Source organism: Malania oleifera, chromosome 11 (genome assembly GCF_029873635.1).
Source record: "Malania oleifera isolate guangnan ecotype guangnan chromosome 11, ASM2987363v1, whole genome shotgun sequence".
NCBI classification, from domain to species: Eukaryota; Viridiplantae; Streptophyta; class Magnoliopsida; order Santalales; family Ximeniaceae; genus Malania; species Malania oleifera.
In genome coordinates, this window is record NC_080427.1 from 68,800,438 (window position 1) to 68,821,347 (window position 20,910).

The following is a 20,910-nucleotide window of genomic DNA, read 5'->3' on the forward strand; positions in this document are numbered from 1 at the left end:
AAAGTTTTTTTGGTATTTTATCTAAAATTTTCATAAATTATTTTTTTGATTTTGAACCAATTAATAACAACTAAGAATCAGGTAAAATTCAAATAAATAAATCAATTGAACTAAAAAATATTTAAAATCTGCAATAAATCCTAAGTTTCAAGGAAGAACTCCCAAAAAATTTTTATTTAGGGGCAAAACAATTTTAAATTTCTCAAATTAATTGACTTTTAATTAAAATAAATAAATATATACAAAAATAGAAAATAAAAAAAATTATGAAAATTGTTCCCAAAAATGAAATTTTTTTTTTTTTTTTTTTCTGATTTTCTCCAATTGTTTAGAAATTTTAATAGTGATCTAACAAATTTTACGTTGGCTGTCAACTACCTAACGCAACCCTCCTCCTTAACCCGGGCTTGGGACCGGCTGTGAGTAAGGATTCAATATCCTTGAATCTACCAAAAGAAATGATTCATGATCGCATAAATTGGCAGAAAATGATTCATATAGTCGACCTCACTTAGTGGGACTAAGGCTTGGTTTTGTTTTTGTTTTTGTGTTTTTGTTTGTTTAGAAATTTTAATAATGAAAAATTATTTTTAAATGATTTAAACGGACTAAATGAAATAAAAATAAATAAATAAACAATAAAAAAATAAAAAATAGGTTGAATGGTTCTAGCAGACTGGTTGAATGGTTCTTCCTCACCCTAAAACACACTACTTTGACAATACTAGAAGCACACGAAGATAAAGAGAAGAAGAAAAGAAAGAAGAGGAAGGAGAAGAAAAAAGCCAATGAAGATGATGGATGATGATCATGATGAAATAATGATACTGATAACAATTAATGATGGTGGAAGATAAAGTTTCAAACTTAATAACTTAAATCTCTAAGTCACATAGTCCATCATAATTGATTACTCGGGGCATGCAAAGCATAAGAATCTATATGAACAATAAAGCATAAACATGAATGAAGTGCCATAAAAGTCAGTCTGTTGGGAATAGTTCATACCTTAATTTTTATCGGATGAGGCCCAAGAATATCCAAAGAGATTGAGATGACCCGAAAAACAAGAACACCAAGGGCTTGCTCACCCTTTTTCCTTAATAGACCATAGTCTAGTGCTAAGGTTTCTTGTGTCCCCACCCTAAGCTCTAATGTGTGTTCCCAAGCTTGAGCCTTCAATGCGTCTTCCATTTTTCAGCAATTGAATGTGTTCCTCCTCAAGCCCTCCACCTTGTGAACGTATGCATCTAGGAGAAGAGCTTTAGCCGCCTTTTAATAGAGAAAAGGAAAGTAGGTGTTGCCTAACGCCCTCCTTTCAAAAAATGCACTTTAAGGACAAGGAAACCCCTTGTCGTATAAGAGTGTTTGGAAGCAAGCTCTCTTCTATCCAAAGGAAGAATCCCTAACTCAGTTAGGGATAACTCCCTATCTAACACAAATTGTAGCAATTAAATCCTTAAAAAGTGAAATTGGACATCCAAATTTTGAGTTGCACACAAATTGATCTAGAGAAGGATGAACATATCTTAATTAACTTTTGCAAGACTAATTAATATCTCTTATTCTTCAATTAATTGAGAAATATCATCTTGGACAAAATTGGGTGTCTACACACCTAAGGCGGCCATCTCTTCAAGGCTATTTGCCAAGGTTACTGCTTGGTGATCAGACCTGAGGTGGCCTTCTCTTCAAGGCTATTTGCTAAGATTACACCAAGGTTACCACTAGGTGATTGCACCTGAGGTGGCCCTCTCTTGAAGGTTATTTGCTCAAATTATCACGTTGGTGCTTACACTAGTGGTTATATTCTCTTCAAGGCTATTTGCCAAGGCTACCACCTCAGCGGTTGCACCATTTGCTGACCTTCTTTGAGGCTATTTTCTAAGGCTACTACCTCAATTTTTGCACTTGAGTTGGCCTGTTTTATGAGGCTATTTGGCAATTATCAACACTTTTTGAAGAATTACCTCTACCAGGGTGAATCTTCAAATCGCCTTGACAGGAATGAACTCGAATTGTGAAATTGGTATTTGGGGATGAGATGTGGGTCAATAATATATCAATGAAGTCATCACTGACCTACTTTGCCCTAGGTGAGCTTAGAACACCTATTTAATTACTATCAATTAATTTGGCCAACTTGCTATCCATAGGGTCCAAACAACTGATCTTCAAAGGTCTAGAACCAAAGTTCCAACTTCGGGAGTACATTTATGCTTGGGGAAGGTACTAGCATCCCCTACGTACCCGTTCTACGAATGGTACCTACTAAGTTTCATCTAATCATCAATCTATCCTTATTGTAATTCTTTTTATTAAAGCCTTGCCTAAGATATTGTTCCACCTTACATTCCCATAGTATTCCGATTTAAAATGCAAGGTTTCCCTCACCTCAAGAAAACCGACAAGGAGTGCTATTGCGCTGCCCTATAGCATCCATCGTCGGAGTCTTTAATTTAGTGCTTTTTAGCTCGCAAGCATAGTATTTAAAAGTGTGCCTGAGGCGCGCCTAGGTGCAAGGCGCAAAGAGGCGAGGAAGCCAGTGCCTCATAACATGTGAGGCGAGGTGGTAGGCTCGTCAAAACTTGGGTCCTTAACTATTAAAAAAAATATTTATAAACCTAACTTTTCCCAAGTTCCGTAGAAAGTGAGTAAGTCGGGTATCGATCCACAAGGACTCAGATGCAGTAATTCACCACTTCGAATCTAGTTTACTATAGCTTTGTGTAAAAGAAAGTAAAAAAGAGAGATTTTGATGGGGTTTTCTAACAATCTACTGAAAGCATGTAAATTCTATATTAACTCCACTCCTACAAAGCAGTGCTCAGTTTATAAATTCGACTTAGACTGTCGTGTGCGTAAACTACGTTCGGTCAGCTATCCGTATTAAGTTAGATGGTGAAAGGAGCCATTTGATGACATAGGGTAGCAAGGGTGCACCAATCGTTCGGAGCACAATCGGGAACCGAAGTATACCCTATCCAACGATCACGAGAACCTCTTTGGTATCCGTAGCCTACTACGTATAATTGACTGAATCAATAGTAGTGCTATCCTATCCCCTAAGACTTCATCATAATCCAAGGATTAAAGGTGCATGAAAGTAAAAACATGGTATTGAAATCAAAGCAAGTATAGTGCAAGGTATTTAAATGAAAGCACGTAAAAGAAAGCAAGTAAAAGTGGTTTCAATTGCAAACTTAATGGTCTGTCACTAACAATCAAGTAGACAACTGAGAACCAGGACAAGAATTTAAACGAAAAGCTTGTAAATCTAATCTACTGTGGCTCTTAATGACGTTTTAGGTCTGTCACTAACCCAAAAGAGGCCAAAGAGGAACCCTAAGAACATATTTGGAACTAATATTTATACCCAAAAAGGTTTACAAGGTTTGAATTTCAAAATAGGAAAGTTCTGCAAAAATCTCGCACAGAAGATCGTTGTTGTCGACCAAGTCGCACCCATGCTTTCCCCTAGTCGTGCCCTAGTTGAGGCTTAAGGGAAATCAGGAGTTCAAACTTCAACATCTTCGACTTAGTCGTGCTACTAGATCTTGCTTGTCGAAACTTGCAGGATCTCAACTTCAGTTCAGCTTTAGGAACTTGACTTGGTTGCCCCTCAAGGTTGTTATTTTGGGTGTAATCCCAAGAGGGGGAGGGGGGTGAATTGGGTATTTAATAATTCTTTTAATTCTTAATTTGAAAACCCAACTATAGAAGCACAAGTTTGGAGAATGCACAAATTTAAATACTACACAACCTAATAAATTCAAGCTATGGACATCTCAAACAATTCAGTTTTACCTAATCAATCTCAAGTGCAGGAGGTACTTAAAACATGCACAATAGGTAAATAATAAATAAATATTCAAACACAAGCGGAAATAAAATGAGATAAGGGAAAGAGAAATGCAAACTCCAGATTTTACGAGGTTCGGCCAACTTGGCCTACGTTCTCGCCTTGGGCAAGCTACCCAAGGATTCCACTATATCGCTCCTTAACTTGGGATGAAGCTTCCCATTACAATCTGCTGCTTACAAGAGGCGTAGCTATCTCCTTACAATCTGCTGCACAAGAGGCGTAGCTTCCTCCTCCCGGTTCACAATCTGAACCATCAATATAAGTGACGAAAGAAAATTTTGAATACACTCAGATGCTTCCCAATAAGCTAATGAGTACAATGAAATCCTAAACACTCTCACAAGATATAACTTGAAGTTCAAGAGATAATATGTGTTTTTCCCAATGAGGATATATTCATACAAAGATCACATAATTTTATTGCAATCACCTCATGTGATCTTTGTATGAATATATATATATATATATATATATATATATATATAAATTGCTTCAAAGATTTAAACCCTATTCAATATTTCTCCAAAAATGATTTCTTAAAAATGTGTGTTGGAGATTCTAGGGTTTGCTTTCAAATAGGTTTTGCAACGATGAGAGAATATAAAATCTTTGAATAAAAATATGAAAGTGAATACTTCAAAGATTCGAGCCCTAGTATAAAGTTTTTCCCAAAATACTTTTCAAACAATGGATATATGGAAAACTAGGATTTTCGCTCCCAAGAAATAATTCAAATAAAATAAGTAGGAGAGTAGAAAAATAAGATTTGAATGCCTAAAACAAAAACTTGTTTACCAAACCTCAAGATCAATATAGCTTTGCAAGATGATGTGAGTGAATTCTCTTGGATCTTGAAGAAAGACTTAAGTGAATGCCCAACAATGATTTTAGCGTAAGGGAATGTAGGCAAGAGGTTATAAAATGAGTTTTAGGGTTAGTATTTATAGGCACTTTAAGCATAAAGTCATTTTCTACCTGTTGGATCCTTAAAAGATATTTTATTTAATAAAAATCTGACCGTTGAGCACTGGAGCGTTGGTCTTGCCCGACAGACTTGTCGACGAGTGTCCTTCATTCGCTCGTCGACGAGACTAGGGGATTAGTCGACGAATGGCTTGTCTGAGAAAATTAGGGTCTTGGTATTTGCTCGTCGACGAGGCCAGGGGACTAGTCGACGAGTGCCCTGTTTTTCAGCCCTATTAACCTTCTAAAATGTAGATCTAACCTAGGTCAAGTGTATATGAATATTTCATGAAAAAAATGCATCCTAGGGTCAGTCTATTGATCATTTTAGGCTTCCTATCATACAAACAAGACTAAATACAAATTACAACTGAAAGGCTGAGTTTTCTTCATCCTTTTGCTCTTCTACTTCCATGGACTAGGCCAAAACGTATGCGCTTCAAGTTCCTCATGGCTTCCATAGCATCCTTTCTATCCGTGCATGTTAAGTAATGATCCTGTTCAAAAGCTTAATGCACAAGTAAGATACTATGTGATTTGTCATTATCAAAATGGGATTGAACTCATAGAGTTAACAAAGGTCTCCCTGGTTGAGCAGTTAGTTGAGGCTCTCAGTATCTCTGGCTCAGTCAGCTTCAGTATCTCGACCTGGTCGTCCCTAAGGGTCACTTGGTCGAACCTTGCAGCATTTCTTCTTCAGTCTGAACCTTGAAGTCTGCAGCTTGTGGCTTGGTCGCCCCTGTGTTTGCTTGTTGCACCACATGGTCGAATAAGGTCTTTTCTCCTTTGATGTGTTGAAGCTTTAGGGGTTTGGTTGAGCATCTGATTTGAGCTTTAAGTATCCCAAATACTCCAATGACTTCTCGTAATGCTTATCTCTTCGGTTTTAACCTATTTTTCCTGAAACACAAACAAACCTTGCATAACTCCGAATTATGTTAACATAGGGCATATACAAGATAAAAGAAGACAAAATAAAGGTAAATGAGGGCCTAAAATAGTGCATTTTAGGGAATCATCACAAGGTGACTTGCAAGAGGCACAATGAGGCATGATGAGGCGCAGAGGGGTGCCAGGCGCCATGAGGCGTGCCTTGAAAATTTTGAATCTGTTAAATGAAAGAAATAGCTAGAGGCCTGAGCCCTAGCCCTCTTCGACCCTTCAAAGCCCCACGACCCTTTACGAGTTCGTCTTGCACATTTCGAACCTGCAGGACCCTTCGCGAGCCTTCGAACCAGCAGTGTGAGTTTGTATACGAGCCTTCGAAACAGCAGAAGCCTTTGCGAGCTCGTCTTCGAGCCTTCGAACCAGCACTGTGAGTTTGACTTCAACATTTCGAACCAGAACGACCCTTCGCAAGAGTTCATCTTCGACATTTCAAACCAGCACGAACCTTCACAACTTCGTCTTCAACATTTCGAACCAGTAGGAGCCTTCGCGAGTTCGTCTGCGAGCCTTTGAACCAGCAGCGTGAGTTCGTCACTTCGTCTTTGACATTTTGAACCAGCTGTGAGCTCATCTTTGAGCCTTCGAACCTTCGTATGTTGCCTTCTTCTTTCTGCTGCCAACTGCCTGCTTCTTATAATATTATATGTAATTAAATATGTAGTTTAATGTAAGTTTATAACTAATACATAATATTCTTTTTACTGAATTTAGCTACTGCTGCCTGCTGCTTCTTCTTATAATATTATATGTATCTGCTGCCTGCTGCTTCTTATAATATTAGTTGATAATTTTATTATAATTTTAAACTTCTAAAAGATATATTTTACAAAATGAGAAAAAAATGCAAGTTGAAGGTTTGTAATAATTAATATAATAATCAACAAGTATTAAACTAGAGAAGGTTGTTTGACCAACATAACTTAAGAATTCACTAGTATTGAATTAAACTTAAGCTGATATTTAGATTTTAGACTTTGAAATCTTTTATTGTACTCTTTTATTTTGATGTTGAACAATGTTGAATTGTTGATGCTTTTGGCCTTGGCAATTTCATTAAATATGTTCAAAAATCAAATACCCCAAATAGGTATTTTACAGCATTTTAATAGTTGTGCGCCTCACCTTCGTGGGGCGCGTGCCTTCGCCTCGCACCTTGGCTTCAAATACCCTTTGCGCCTTGGCTCGCCTCACGCCTCTGACTACTATGTTCGCAAGCATTCAAACCATTCTTAGATTCAAATAGAGATTCAATTAAGGTTCACAACAAGCTATAGTCATGTCATGGCAAAAATCGCATCATGTTATTGAGGCATATCATGTTCAATTCAAATTATCGTGAGCCTAAACAAACATCATAAAAGTATCATTCTACTGTATTTTGACACAATCCAATCATCCTTACATTCACAAATAGGCAAATGCACAAAAACGGGGTACCGTAGCCACAGAGGCTCACTTTCATACATTCTTTGACCCTTGTACTCAAATTAGAATGCAAATGAGCTCAAGACACTTGGAAAACCCTAGCAATAGAATTAAAACCTCTTTGGAATTTTTTGGTACTTTTAAAAAAATTTCTGCAATTTTATAATTTTTTTAGCAATTTGTAAAGGCTATAATACATGAAAATATAAGAAAAATTAATAAAAAATACTTTAAAAAAAGACAAAATTAATCTAAAAATGGCTGAATGTAGAAAAGGTGCCATAAAATTATTCAATAGAAAACTCTCTGAAAAGCTTGAAAAGAATTTTTTTTTTTTTTTTGAAATGGAAACAACCAAATTTTAAAAAATAGAAATAAATAATAAATAAAATAAATGAATAAAATGGTTTTCAAATAAAATGAATTTTTTATTGGTTGTCTCCTATTTTTCAGATTTTTTATCGATTTTTAAATTTTAAAATAGATAATTTAAATTAAATAAAAAAAATAAATAATAGAAGAGATAGACCGATATGCATGGATTGGCCATTTAAATTAAATAAAATGATAAATAATAAAAAAGATGGATCGGTCTGCATGGATCGACCATTTAAATAAAATAAAATAATAAATAATAAAAAAGATAAACCAGTCTGCATGGACTAGTTGGGCGGTCCATACTTAGTTATGTAGAGGCACACACTGTCCCTTACATATTGTCTTCTCTGGGCAGGTTCCGACGAGTTAGCCCTTAACCTTTCTTCTCTCCGGTCATTTTACCACTTGAAACTCGTGGTTCTTGGTGTCGTTCACCTCCCCAAGACTCTTAGATCACCTCAAAGACTTCTCTTCATCCTGAAAAGCCTTGGAACAACCTCCTTCCATCAAGGCCTGCCGTACAGTGATAATGGCGACGACGACTGTTTCTTGGCTGTTTGAGCTTGTCTCAACCACCCTTGACCTGTTTCAACCCCGCAGTCAATTCAGGAAGCATGCCAAGAAAACACTCAAACCCTATTCTGTCTGACAGAGAGAGACCTCAACCGTATAACCTCGCAAAAACTCCTCTCTGGCTACTCCTTTAAACCTCACATAAATTCCAGCTAAGCCGAAGTTACACACATGACACACATGAGACAAGAAAACAATGGATTTGATCCACATAGCCCTTCTGAAAACAAACTTAACTTTATGTATGTGATGAAGGTAAAAATACAACCTTTAAACTCAAAGATTTAAAAAGCTAACCCCGATCCTCAGGTTCATGTCATGGTGCAATTTTGAAATAATAATAGCATCAATACTCATGTGGAACCCCCTACACACATATTTTCAAGAAAGTGTCATGACACAAGCATATTTTGAAGGTGCCTTTTAACAAAAAAGTCATACCTTGTTTGTCCTTCAAGCTTGAAAGATCAAAGCTTGGAAGACCCCTTTATCTTCTATTGATTCTTGCATGAAGCACTTTGCCCGAAGGTTCTTGGCTGCCTACGGTTCTTCTTCTTTCTCTTTCCTTCCTCCTCTCTTCTCTTGCTCTTTTTCTTTCTCTTTTGCTCTATTTCTCTTCTTCTTTCTCTCTTGCTCTCTTTTTTGGAATCTCTCTTGGAATGAACATAGACTTCAATCCCATTTTGTGTGTTGCAAGTATGTTCTTAACTCCCCCCCCCCCCCCCCCCTTCTTGTAAGAGCCATAGCTTCTTATTTGTGGAGAAGCAAGGCAGCTTTCCTTAATCTTCCAATTCCAAAAATGCCCTTTCGGAGCAAGGAAACCCCTTCCTTGTCCTAAATGGGACTTTTGGCAACAAGAGAAAGTTCTATCAAGGATAGGAGTTTATCTTTATTTGGGATAACTCCTCAAGTAACTCAATTAAGGCTCCCTTAAAAGTGCAATTGAAGGTTCAAGTTTGAAATTTATGGAAAGGCTTAGATAAAGGGGAGGGAAATTTCAATTGGATTCTCCTATTCTTTAATTAATTTCAATTTGGACAAAATTAGGTGTCTACAATTGCCTCTCTTTATGTGTTTACTGCCATAGATGGTTAGGATCCTGTTCTATGCAATGAACATATAAAGATTCAAACCCTAATTTTGGACGGAGATAATGACATGTCAAAACCCAAAGGGTAGAAGAGAGTCGAGACCCAGCTGAGCATGATTTATTTTCGAGAATGTCGAAACCCAAAGGATAGAAGAGACCCAGCTGAGCATGCAGGTATTAATGGCAGTACATGGATTTCCAAAGATGTGAATAACACATTGCTGTGTCATGAATTTAGAAGGATTGATTTATTTTTGAGAAATCCTATCAAATATCTTGGTAAACTTACCACTGTATCCTTGATAGACACTGAAAGATAGCGAGTCTTTGACATGGGCAACGAACTGTTATGTCATTGGTGAGAAAACCACTCTAGGTTTTCAAGGAATAAACCTTTGACATGGGCAACGAACCACTACACCATCAGTAAGAAAACCACTGTCGGTTTTCAAGGTGTGAACCTTTAACAGGGGCAATTGGCAATGAACTACTGTGTCATTGGTGAGAAAACCACTCTAGATTTTCGGGGGATTAACCTTTTGCATGGGTAACTAACCTTTGTACCATTGATGAGGAAACCACTTTTAAGTTTTCAAGCAGCAAACCTTTGATATGGGCAACGAACCATTGTGTCATTGGTGAGAAAACTACTCTAGGTTTTTGAAGGGATATTCTTTTGGCATAGGCAACAAACCATTGTACAATTGGAAAGATACCACTCTAGGATTTTCAAGGGGTGAATCTTTGGCATAGGCAACGAACAATTGGTCATTGGTGAGAAAACCACTCTAGGTTTATAGGGGGATAATTTTTGGCATGGGCAACAAACCACTGTGCCATCAATAAGAAAATCACTTTAGGTTTTCGAGGGTTGAACCTCTAACATGAGCAACGAATCACTATGTTATTGGTGAGAAAACAACTTTAAGTTTTCAGGGGGATAATTCTTTGGCATAGGCAATGAACCACTGTATTGTTGGTAAGAAAACCACTCTAGGTTTTTGAGGGGTGGACCTTTGATATTGACAACTGATTATTGTGTCATTGGTGAGAAAATCACTCTAGGTTTTCAAGGGGGTAATCCTTTGACATAGGCAATGAACCACTGTGTACTATAAGTAAGAAAACCATTCAAGGTTTTCGAGGGATGAATCTCTAAAATGGGCAGCAAACCACTATGCCATTGGTGAGAAAACCACTCTAGGTTTTCAAGGAGATAATCCTTTGACATAGGCAATGAACCACTGTACCATAAGTAAGAAAACCATTCAAGGTTTTCGAGGGATGAATCTCTAAAATGGGCAGCAAACCACTATGTCATTGGTGAGAAAACCACTCTAGGTTTTCGGGGGGATAATCCTTTGGCATGGGCAATGAACCATTGTACCATTAATAAGAAAATCACTCTAGGTCTTCGAGGGGTGAACCTTTGACGTGGGCAGTGAGCCACTATGCCATTGGTGAGAAAACCACTCTAGGTTTCCGGGGGAATAATCCTTTGGTATGGACAATGAACCACGGTATCATCGGTAAGAAAACCACTCTAGGTTTTTGAGGGGTGAACCTCTAATAGGGGCAATGAACCACTGTATCATTGGTGAGAAAACCACTCTAGGTTTTTAGGGGGATAATCCTTTGGCATGGGTAATGAACCACTGTACCATCCGTAAGAAAATTACTCTAGGTTTTTGAGAGGTGAAGCTCTGGCATGGGCAATGAATTACTGTGTCATTGGGGAGAAAACCACTCTAGGTTTTTGGGTTTAGGTCCCAACAAATGCTTGACTGTACTCTTTGGAACCAGCCTCCAAAGAGGGTTACGTCTGTCCATCCAATGACTGGCACCTCGTCCAACATCAGACTCAGACTGCTGATTTTCTTGTGAGAGAACTGACTAATACAGTGTCCACAAATAGCAAGCAAGCTTCCTGCTTATTGATTATAGCAGTTGATTGCATCTAAAAAAATTAGCAAAAACATCCTGCTTTCCTTTCATTGTTAGTGTTTAGTTCTCTTGAGTTAATGTGGTTCAACTTGTTTTAACAGTTCATCATTCGCCTCAAGAAGAAGTATTTCACTGCAGAGCTGTTTTTCATCTTCTCAATTCGCCAGTTCACTCTCTATCGTTTGCAAATTCTGGAGCCAAACTAGCTGTGGGATATGGATGTGGTCGTGTGAGCATCTATTTGATTGTTACAAACCTCACATTTGTGTATTTTGGCTAGTGATTTTAGCTGACTTCAGTAATACAGATCCTCAATTTGTATCCTTTGGTTTCAGGTTGTTGTGCTTAATATGAGTTCATTTTCAGTTTTATACTCAATAGATTCAGTGTCCGGATCTAGCTCCCCAGTTCTTTCAATGACGTGGAAAACATTTAAAAATAGTCATATCATTGTAAAAGGCTCTATGTCCTCGGGATCAGACATTTCAGGCAATCCTGTGGAGGAATTAATGTTCATCTTGACCAAGGATGCAAATGTTACCATCGTTGATGTTGGTACTGGTAAGATGATTAGCTGTTGGTCATCACGCTTGAAAAGGAAGTCCGCTGCAATTTCCATGCATGTTATAGGCAAGTGCAGTGATCATCCAAGGAAGAATCATATATTTTTATGTTTGCTTACATGTATGATTAATAGAATTTTCAATTTTTTTTTTCTTTTTTTGATACGTAAGAAGGCAGTGCCCCACTATTTGGACTATTCAGTGGAAAGCAGCCAGAGCAGTCATCCAAGGATAATGTGGCCAAGAGCGAGCACTCGCAAGAGAATAATCAGTTTGGAATGAAGTCACATAAGAGCGAACCATACTCCTCTTCAGAAGCTGGGTATTTGGGGGAAATATTGCTGGATTCTTTTGTCTTGCTTTGCTTTGAAGATTCTTTTCACGTTTACCATACAAAATCTGCGATTCAGGTATTTTTGGCTTCTTTGCTTTCAAATGAAAGAGCATTGTCATCCTGTATGCAAGCTAAGGTAACAAGATTTTGTTAGGGACAAAGCAAACCTGTTCACAAATTAAAACTTGCAAAGGCGTGCTGTTGGACAAGTACATTTAAGAAAGATGAGAAAGACTGGGGGCTGGTATTGCTCTATCAGAATGGGGATATTGAAATTCGGTATAGTGTTTCTTCCTTTTTGTGCTCTCCTTTGAGCATGATAGCTTATAAATCTAAATTTTAATTTGTTGAATGGTTGTTTTTGGGGATGCCTCCCCTGGACAGATCTTTGCCACGTTTTGAGTTGGTGAGAGAAAGCTCACTAATGTCAATTTTAAGGTGGAATTTCAAGGCAAACATGGACAAGACGATTAGTTCTGATGATAATGGGCAGATTATGTTGGTATTGTTTTGTTCTCAAAATTCATTGGAAGTAAATTGTTTTATGACATAGTTTGTTTTGTCTATATTCTCAATCAAAATTTCTCCATTAATATTAGTTGAACATGTTTTGGCTATATTTGTGACAATTCATTTGATCATACCTTTCTAATAGTTAGTGTTTTCTAGGTAAATGGGTGTGAAGTGGCTCTCATTTCTCTATTGGCTGGTGGAAATGATTCCAGGTATTCCATTTTATTTATTTTCCTAAGAAGATTTGCATTGATGTTTTTCAATCAATAGTGATAAAATTGCAAATTCAACCATGAAAATGCATGCTAAAATTTAGGTAAATCCTAAAATAAGTATTGTGATTGTTCTAGGATTATGGAATCTTTGCCTTGTCTTCATGATAAAGTTGTTGCAGCTGCTGCAGATGCTGCCATTAGTGTCTCTGTAAACCAGAAGAAAAAACAGGTTCAAGGAAATGATTATGGTTTTGTGCACATCATATATTTTAAAAATAATATATGGTTTTCCAACTCCTGTAGTTTATCTTTGATGCAACAGGGTGCTCCGGGGATTCTAGATGGTATTGTTAAGGGCATTAAGGGGAGAAAGGTGATCCATACTGCTGATCTTACCACAACTAGTAATTCCTGTTTTACACATTTAGACGGCATATTTTCAACTACCCCATTCTCAGATCTACCTGAATCGAGCACAAGTATTCAGGAAACCACAGACCTTAATATAGGTTTTGTCTCTATCTCTGTGCTCTTTTTATCGTTGTTTATTCCTCTTTCATTCATTTTTACATTTTGATACAGATGACATTGAAATAGATGAACCTACATCCACAGCATCAACTTCGTGTCTTAGTGTGAAGGATAACAAGAGAGGTAAACCAGATATAGATTAATGTGTGTTTTGACTTGTATAGATTAATAAACCATGTTTGCTCTTCACCACAGAAAAAGGATCTGAAAGAGAGAGATTATTTCAAGGTGGCAGTGCTGAGTCTGCTGACACAAAACCCAGACTCAGGACTCCTGAAGAAATTATTGCTACATATAGAAAGGCTGGGGTAATTGCACTGGGCGGCTGTCTAAAAATTTCTTTCTTCTCAGAAGTTAAAAATTCTTTATTATGCCTGACCTCGCAACTGTTTCCAGGATGCCTCTTCAGTGGCAGCACATGCAAGAGACAAGCTTGCACAGCGGCAAGAAAAACTGGAGGTAGGATATCCCTCGTTTGCCCTAAAACTCATTTGTCATTAGTTATTTATAGAATTTTACACGACGCTTTTGGTTCCTAGAAAGGGATGAGAAAAAACTGGACAAAATATGAAGAGACAGAGAATGAGCCCTTGATTCTTTTTAGAGAGAGAGCTGTCAGGCATGTTATAATGGTTATAACTTTGGAAATCATTTTATTCCCTTTTTCTTGTGGGGACAAAAATATGCTGAGAGAAATTGAGTACAAAAAGGGCACAATGCATCTTCTTAGGGAGGAAATAAACTGGAAGGGAATAAAGAAATGCCAAGCATCCAATGAATGCTTAATCATTATTGTTACCATCTATTTATAATTTTATTTATCTCATATTAATATGACGCAGTTTTATTTGTCTCACTTCAATGTGCTTTGAATGATGGAGATACCTGTTATTAATCAAATTATCAAATATATGATGCATTTTCAACGAGCATATCCCTGTAAATGATCCCTAAACTAACTTTGTTCTTTTTCTGCCTTGAATCCCAGAGGATTAGCAGGCGTACTGAGGAGTTGAAGAGTGGAGCTGAAGACTTTGCGTCACTGGCAAATGAGCTTGTCAAGACTATGGAAGGTCGGAAATGGTGGAAGATATGAAGAAATATTTGGCGTAGTTTGCCCGAGCTTTGGTTCTTCCATTTTTTTTTTTTTTCAGTGATCTGCCTGTTGGAAGTCTGGGTTGATTCCTTGGACGTACGTGGATGGTCAGTAATGATACTTCTGTGCCTTGACAACGCCTGTAAAGTAAAAGAGGATCTGTTTCAGGTTGCTTCTGATATGGCTTTGATGCTAGCTTGAGAATTGGATGAAACGACTTGGAATTGGGAATTGGGGCAGTGGCGGCTGCAATTTTGACCATTTGATTGTGTACATGGAGTCATTAAAGCTTGCCGGCGTCATTGAGGTCATCAAGATGTTCAAATGATTTATTCTTTACTCAGTATCTGTGAAATATGATCTCCCCCCCCCCCCCCCCCCCAGTGCTAATATATGCTGTATAATCACTGTTCAAGAAGGTTAGTAACTTGCAATTATTGTGTTCATAAAGATTTGAGTTTCCAAATATTTCAGTCACTCCAATCTTTTGACCCCAATTAAGATAACGAGCAGCACAGGCAAAAGCTTTTTACATTTGCAATTTATAAAAATATAATAATTTATTTATTTTTTTGTTTAAATAAAAAATGCAGATACGATCAAATGGTAAAATATCTTTGTCAAGGAAAAGACATGGGTCCGATTCTTGTTTTCCGTTCATGGTGATGTACTTCATATGATTAATAATTCAGTATAATTGATTTACATCGTGTACTGGTTCTATCCTCTCTTCTTTTCCTACCACCCTAACTTAAGGATGGGGGCGTGTATCAACTTACACAGGGTTATTGACTACATCAACTTATTAGGGTCATCGGAGGACAAACTAGGGATGAGCAAACGGTAGATTTGGTGAAATTCGATTAGTTAATTGAATTAATCGAAAATTTCGATTAATCATTTTCATTAACTAAATCAATCGAAAGAGAGGTATTAACTGAATTTCGTCCGATCAAATTACTTGTTTGAGTAATTCGGTTAACTAAATTTAATTGAAATTATTTAAAACTAATTAATAAAAACAGAATTTGGGTGAAGCTTAATTATTTAGTATATATTAATTCATATTTTAAATTAAATTAATTATTAAATCGATTAATCGATTAACTAAATTTATATTTTTCATTCACCGAACCGAAAACCGATTCACCAAATTTTGGTGAAGCTTAATTGAACCAACCAATTTCAATCAGTTAATTCGAGTTTTTCCGAATTATACTCACCCCTAGGACAAACCTCAGCCGATGATAAACCTTCCCGGCCAACCCATTGTTGAAATCAATGCAGCCCTTTCCAGTATTGCAATAAAATAACTACCCCCTTTTTGAGTAAAATCAGCCCCAACTAAGGGGAAAAAAGAATACAAAGTTAAAAATTATAACATTATGTTTGATTTATGGAATAGCTAATTTTTAAAATAAGATAAAATATATAACTTAGAAAGGATGGTAAATGAATATTTCCATGGTAATTTTGCAATTGACTATTTCTTGTTCATTCCATGTTATTAATTTATAAAATGTTTTACTTTATTATTTGCTTTAGTAATTAACCTATTCTTGAAAATATACATTTGACAGATCAAACATAACCTAAGGAGTTTGTCACAGAAGAATGATATGAAAAAGGTCATAATACAAATCTCCAGCGGTACAAAAAAGAATTACTAATCTGCAGTGAAATGCCTTGCCTCTACGGTTAGGCAGATGTTTTCCTTTTTCTTTTTGCTCAATATAACTGACATAGATGTAGAGAATGTTAGAACTATTCGGTGCATCTAATTGGTGCAATCTGTTTCGTTGAGTAACACTGCCGCTCAATTCTTCAATTCTACAACTTGGCAGCAAGTTCTCTGTTTATCTCATTGGCACCTCCAATTAAATTAGTGGTAGTTCTCAAAAGGCATTACGACCAGAGATTTTCTGCAGGGCCATTCACAATGCTTGAGCTAATGAGCCTTTTCCCAATAATATCCTTCAACTCAATTTCACCAGGGAACCTTTGCTCCCTAAGCTTGGAGAAAACCTACAATGTGCAAGAGAAACCCATCAAAAACAGTTCTCTTGGAAAGAGAAATAAGAAGATGATCCAGCATGGCCACCATAAAATAGCATTTTAAATCTAAGACGTCTATAAAAACATAAACATAGGAGGCTGCAGAAATAAAAGCATGACAGAAGTTGACAGTTAAGGAGAATTAACTCCGAACCAGCTACTTGATCCATAAGGAGTCACTAAGAATGGAATGACATTGCTAGGACATGAAACAATGCTTGTCAATGGTATTCTAGTCTTCTAGTTCATTATAGACTACTCATTTTGATCAATAATTACCTTCCAATATGTCTGGTCTTATTAAACTGTTCCAATTACAATTAGAAGTGTTCTCATGCAGTAAAAAGCACGCCTCTTGTACTCTTACTGAGAGGTTTCACAGTTCTCTGGAAAAATTTAAGTTTTGGCCCAAACAACATCAAATAGTCTTTATCATGGGGAACACCATTACAATATATATTTTAATGAACTAAAACAAGTTGAGAGTAGCATAAAGAGAAAAGGCTGTTACCAAGTCACTATTGCAGTATACTTCAAAAGCACCAGAACTTTGGAGGAAGGATTGAATTACATTTCCAAGAAGCCAAGTTGTTGAAATGGTTCCAAATCTATTTGCACGCAATGAGTAGTACCAAGGAGGTGGTGTCATAATTCTTATCATGGGGAAAATTTGTTCACCTGCCATTACAATTCCAAAAATTGCTACTTGAGCAATTGTAGCCACTCTGCTCAATACGCGTTTTGGAAGTGGAGGTGGGTAATTTGCAAGAATAACATTAATTCCAGGAAATGAAGTTTCCAGCATATTTTTCATTGTTACTGCATTTCCTCTGCCAAAACATAGAAGATGTGTCATTATAGATAAAACAAATCTCATTCTTTTTCTCAGTTAATTACCTTAAGAATCTTGTGATAACATGAAAATGCAGCTATTCACTGATCAGTACAACATGAGTCATAAAAACTGATTCACGTTTTACATTTTTGGGAAAAATGTACATGACAAAACAACAAACTACGCAGAACCACCACACAAAAAGTAAATAAATAAATATAATAAAATCAACATCTGGAGGCTACACAAATCACAAGAAGCTATTTAGCAATTATCACCATGAGCAGATGGTTATCATTTGTTTAAAAAGTGAAGGATACCTATTCGCTATGCATCTTATTCTGTACTTATGGTTAGTCGAACTATGCATGGTTTTAAATAAAGGCCGCGACCGTTACGTAACACTGTTATGTAACGGTTTTTTGGGTTACCAATACCGTTACACACCGCAAAATTAGTGGGAAAAAAAATCACAGCCATAGCAGCCGTTACGGACCGCGACCGTTACGTAAAGGCTGCTATGGCCATTACATAACCGCTACATGACTGTTACACCAAAAAATTATTTTATCTTTTACTTTTTTTTTTTCACTTTTTCCCTCTCTTTCATATATCGTTCTCAATATACCTAGTGGCAAAAAGGGGAAAAGATTATAATGAGAATGACAATGATACAAAATTTAATATTTCTTTAAATACTCACAATAGATGCATTAATTAACAATTTGGAAATACTAACTTGTCAGGAAAATATTTCATTTTTGATAATATTAGTAATGTGATATTTATGTTCTATATTTTTCAACTTCAACCTTCTTTCTTTTCTAGCTATTTTATATTTGTATTATTCGTATGCATTATGTGTCTAATAGATTAATGGAGTGTTGTATTTTGTTTTATTAATTAATTTGGCACACATAAGAATTTATTACAGATAAGAACAATGAGAAGTATAAATTCGCACACACACGTAATTTTTCTATCAATGGTGGTTTAAAACAAATGTAAACTTGTTGCCCTTAGCAAATAACTTAGTTACACGAACTAAAAGATCCAAAATACACTAAAACTCCTTCTAAGAAGGGCTAAAAGCTTAAAACATGCAAGTACGCTAATATGCACAAGGTTGTGCGTGGTTCAAAAAAATTTACAGTCATTACACCCACTTCCCCATTACACCTGTTACCTTTACATTATGCTACCCACTACCGCGATTTAAAACTATGGAACTATGTATATCAAGCTCATTAAAAAAAGGGGTTAGAATCCTAGATAATACTTACAACAAAGGCATAGATAGATTCAAATACTGTGAGAATTTTTTGAACAACACACTTCCCAAATGAATATCAAGATAACTACTGCCATCGTCTTGGCAAAGTTCTTAATGGCTACGGTCCCTAAGAAGATTTTTCAGAGATCAAGTCACTTATGCCTTTTAACTTAGCCTAATACCTATTTAGGTGTGTCCTTGTGTGGTAATGTCAATGCTGATTCTTTCTGGGACCTAGTCTTTGAGAGAGTGGTTAGGAGATTGGATGGGTGGAAAAGAGTGTTCTTCACTTTAGGGGCTTGTATTACTCCAATCCACACTTTTCTATCTCCATCTCTTCGTATTATCTCTCTCTTTTTAGAGTTCATGAGGGAATGGTAGAGAGGCTTGAGAAGTTACGAGGGATTTCTTGTGGTTGAGTGGTAGCGAGGGTAGTAGAGATCATCTTTTTTTGTTGGAAGACTAAATGGGAGGGGAGGCTTGGGTTGTGGTAATTTGGTTTCTAAAAACATTTCTTTGGTGGAGAAATGGCTATAGCACTTTCCTTTAGAACCAAATTCTATTTGGCATTAGGTAATTTGCAGTAAATTTGGTACTACAAAATCAGTGGGATGCTAAAGTGGGAGTTAATATTTATTCAAGTCCTTGGAAGTCTCTGTCTCAGATTTATCATCATTTTCTTCCTAAAGTCCAATATTTGGTGGGTGATGGGGAGCAAATTTGTTTTTGGGAGGACCTTCGGGTGGGCGCGGCGCGGGGGGGGGGGGGGGTGTGGTGTTGAATTCCTTTGGCTCTTGCTTATCCTTGTCTTTTTCGGTCATCAAATCTTCATGACACCTCAATTTCTATTTTTCTTCTTTTGCAAGAGGATGGGCATTCTTTGAACATCCATTTCAGAGAAATCTTAATGCGAGAGAGATTAATGAGTTCGCTCTATTGAACAAATTTACTTGAATCTTTTCATGTTCATTTGGGGAATCTTATGAAATTTGAAGGCTTTTTGTACTTTATGTTTAGAGGATTGGCAAGAGAAAGGATAGGAGAGCTTTGTAGCATACACTTTTTTATAACAAAAAAAATTCATTGATAGATTAAGAATGTACAAACAAGAGAATAAGACATCTCCTTTCCACACTCTGGGTTACCCTAGAAAAAGCAAAAAGGTTAAAACCGAAAAGCACGAAAAACAATATAGAAAAATCAGAAGCCAACTAGTGAATCTTCTCCCAACCAACATAAATGACAGCTTCTTCCTTGAGAAACTCTGCGAGTTTTGTTCCATCCACAGGCCTCAAAATAATGCAAAGAAAGCATATTTCCATAACACTTTGCCTTCCTTTTTCCTACAAAACTTGGCAAATTGAATTGCCAAAAGCTTCTCCATTATCTCTAGACAAACCCAACATTCTCCAAAATACTTAAATAACTTGTTTCACACCCTCCAGGCAAAATCACAATGCATGAAAAGACGTAGGACCAATTTTTGAGCAGTTAAAACAAAGCACACATACATTTGGAGCGAGAGCCTTTTAAGGTCTCCTAGTTTGCAACGAGTTATTGGTGTTGATCCTATAAGCACAACCTGAAGGGACTTGCGGAATAGCCCTAAGATCCGCTTGTAGTGCATACAGATAACAAAAAAAAAAAAATAATCAGATCATATATCTCTAATTACATGATTAGGATTATACCTGCGAGATCTGTCTAGTTTGATCCCGAATCTTCAAGTACGAAAACAAGCTCTTGAAGACAACCAGGAATCTTCTACAGTATTCCTTGAACACGCCTTGCTCCTGATAGAGTGGGCTCGTAAGCGGCTGCTAGGATTTTCTTCTCTCACGAAAACTTCTGCCTATGTGAGAGTTTTTTGTCTCCAAACTTCTGAATGGAGCGTGTGTATATAGGCTACAGTAAGGACCTCTGGGCAAATATGACTAGGGTTTCCCACGGAATTAAGAATTCCTAATCCGAACCGAATTCATCCTAAATTATATTAATTATAATTCATACCACTAAAGAATTATAATTGCACTCCCTGTCATATTCAAAATTAAATTTCGAGCTTATTAAATGCTTATTTATCTCCCTCCGTAAAGATTACAAATACCTGCATATTAAATTAAATTATTGACAATTTAATTAATTAACATATTAATTCCCTGAGACCTTCCACTTAACTTATTTGATGTGCTGGATTCAAAATCCACCAGCAGGGTTTGACAAAATCAAAATTTATAAGCTTCCTCAAGGAAGTATCATCAATCCCAATACCGGTACGTGGATTCCATCAATAATTAATGTTCACCATA

The 20,910-nt window shown here is 36.6% G+C and overlaps 2 protein-coding genes across 2 annotated transcripts in view; one reads left to right on the top strand and one right to left on the bottom strand.

Moving 5' to 3' along the window:
• LOC131143469 (uncharacterized) overlaps window positions 1-14,906 on the top strand; it is a 79,813-nt gene extending 64,907 nt beyond the window's left edge. Inside the window, exons 13-24 of the mRNA XM_058091788.1 lie at window positions 11,288-11,415; window positions 11,522-11,816; window positions 11,921-12,159; window positions 12,238-12,362; window positions 12,468-12,585; window positions 12,753-12,808; window positions 12,947-13,040; window positions 13,134-13,320; window positions 13,394-13,465; window positions 13,538-13,650; window positions 13,739-13,801; window positions 14,331-14,906. Coding sequence (XP_057947771.1) covers window positions 11,288-11,415; window positions 11,522-11,816; window positions 11,921-12,159; window positions 12,238-12,362; window positions 12,468-12,585; window positions 12,753-12,808; window positions 12,947-13,040; window positions 13,134-13,320; window positions 13,394-13,465; window positions 13,538-13,650; window positions 13,739-13,801; window positions 14,331-14,438 — 1,598 coding nt within the window. The 3' untranslated portion in view covers window positions 14,439-14,906. The remainder of the gene's footprint in view (window positions 1-11,287; window positions 11,416-11,521; window positions 11,817-11,920; window positions 12,160-12,237; window positions 12,363-12,467; window positions 12,586-12,752; window positions 12,809-12,946; window positions 13,041-13,133; window positions 13,321-13,393; window positions 13,466-13,537; window positions 13,651-13,738; window positions 13,802-14,330) is intronic.
• A 1,104-nt stretch (window positions 14,907-16,010) lies between these two features.
• Window positions 16,011-20,910, bottom strand: part of LOC131168548 (selT-like protein) — a 14,609-nt gene continuing 9,709 nt past the window's right edge. Inside the window, exons 3-4 of the mRNA XM_058128058.1 lie at window positions 17,005-17,323; window positions 16,011-16,463 (exon numbers count right to left, since the gene is read on the bottom strand). Coding sequence (XP_057984041.1) covers window positions 16,344-16,463; window positions 17,005-17,323 — 439 coding nt within the window. The 3' untranslated portion in view covers window positions 16,011-16,343. The remainder of the gene's footprint in view (window positions 16,464-17,004; window positions 17,324-20,910) is intronic.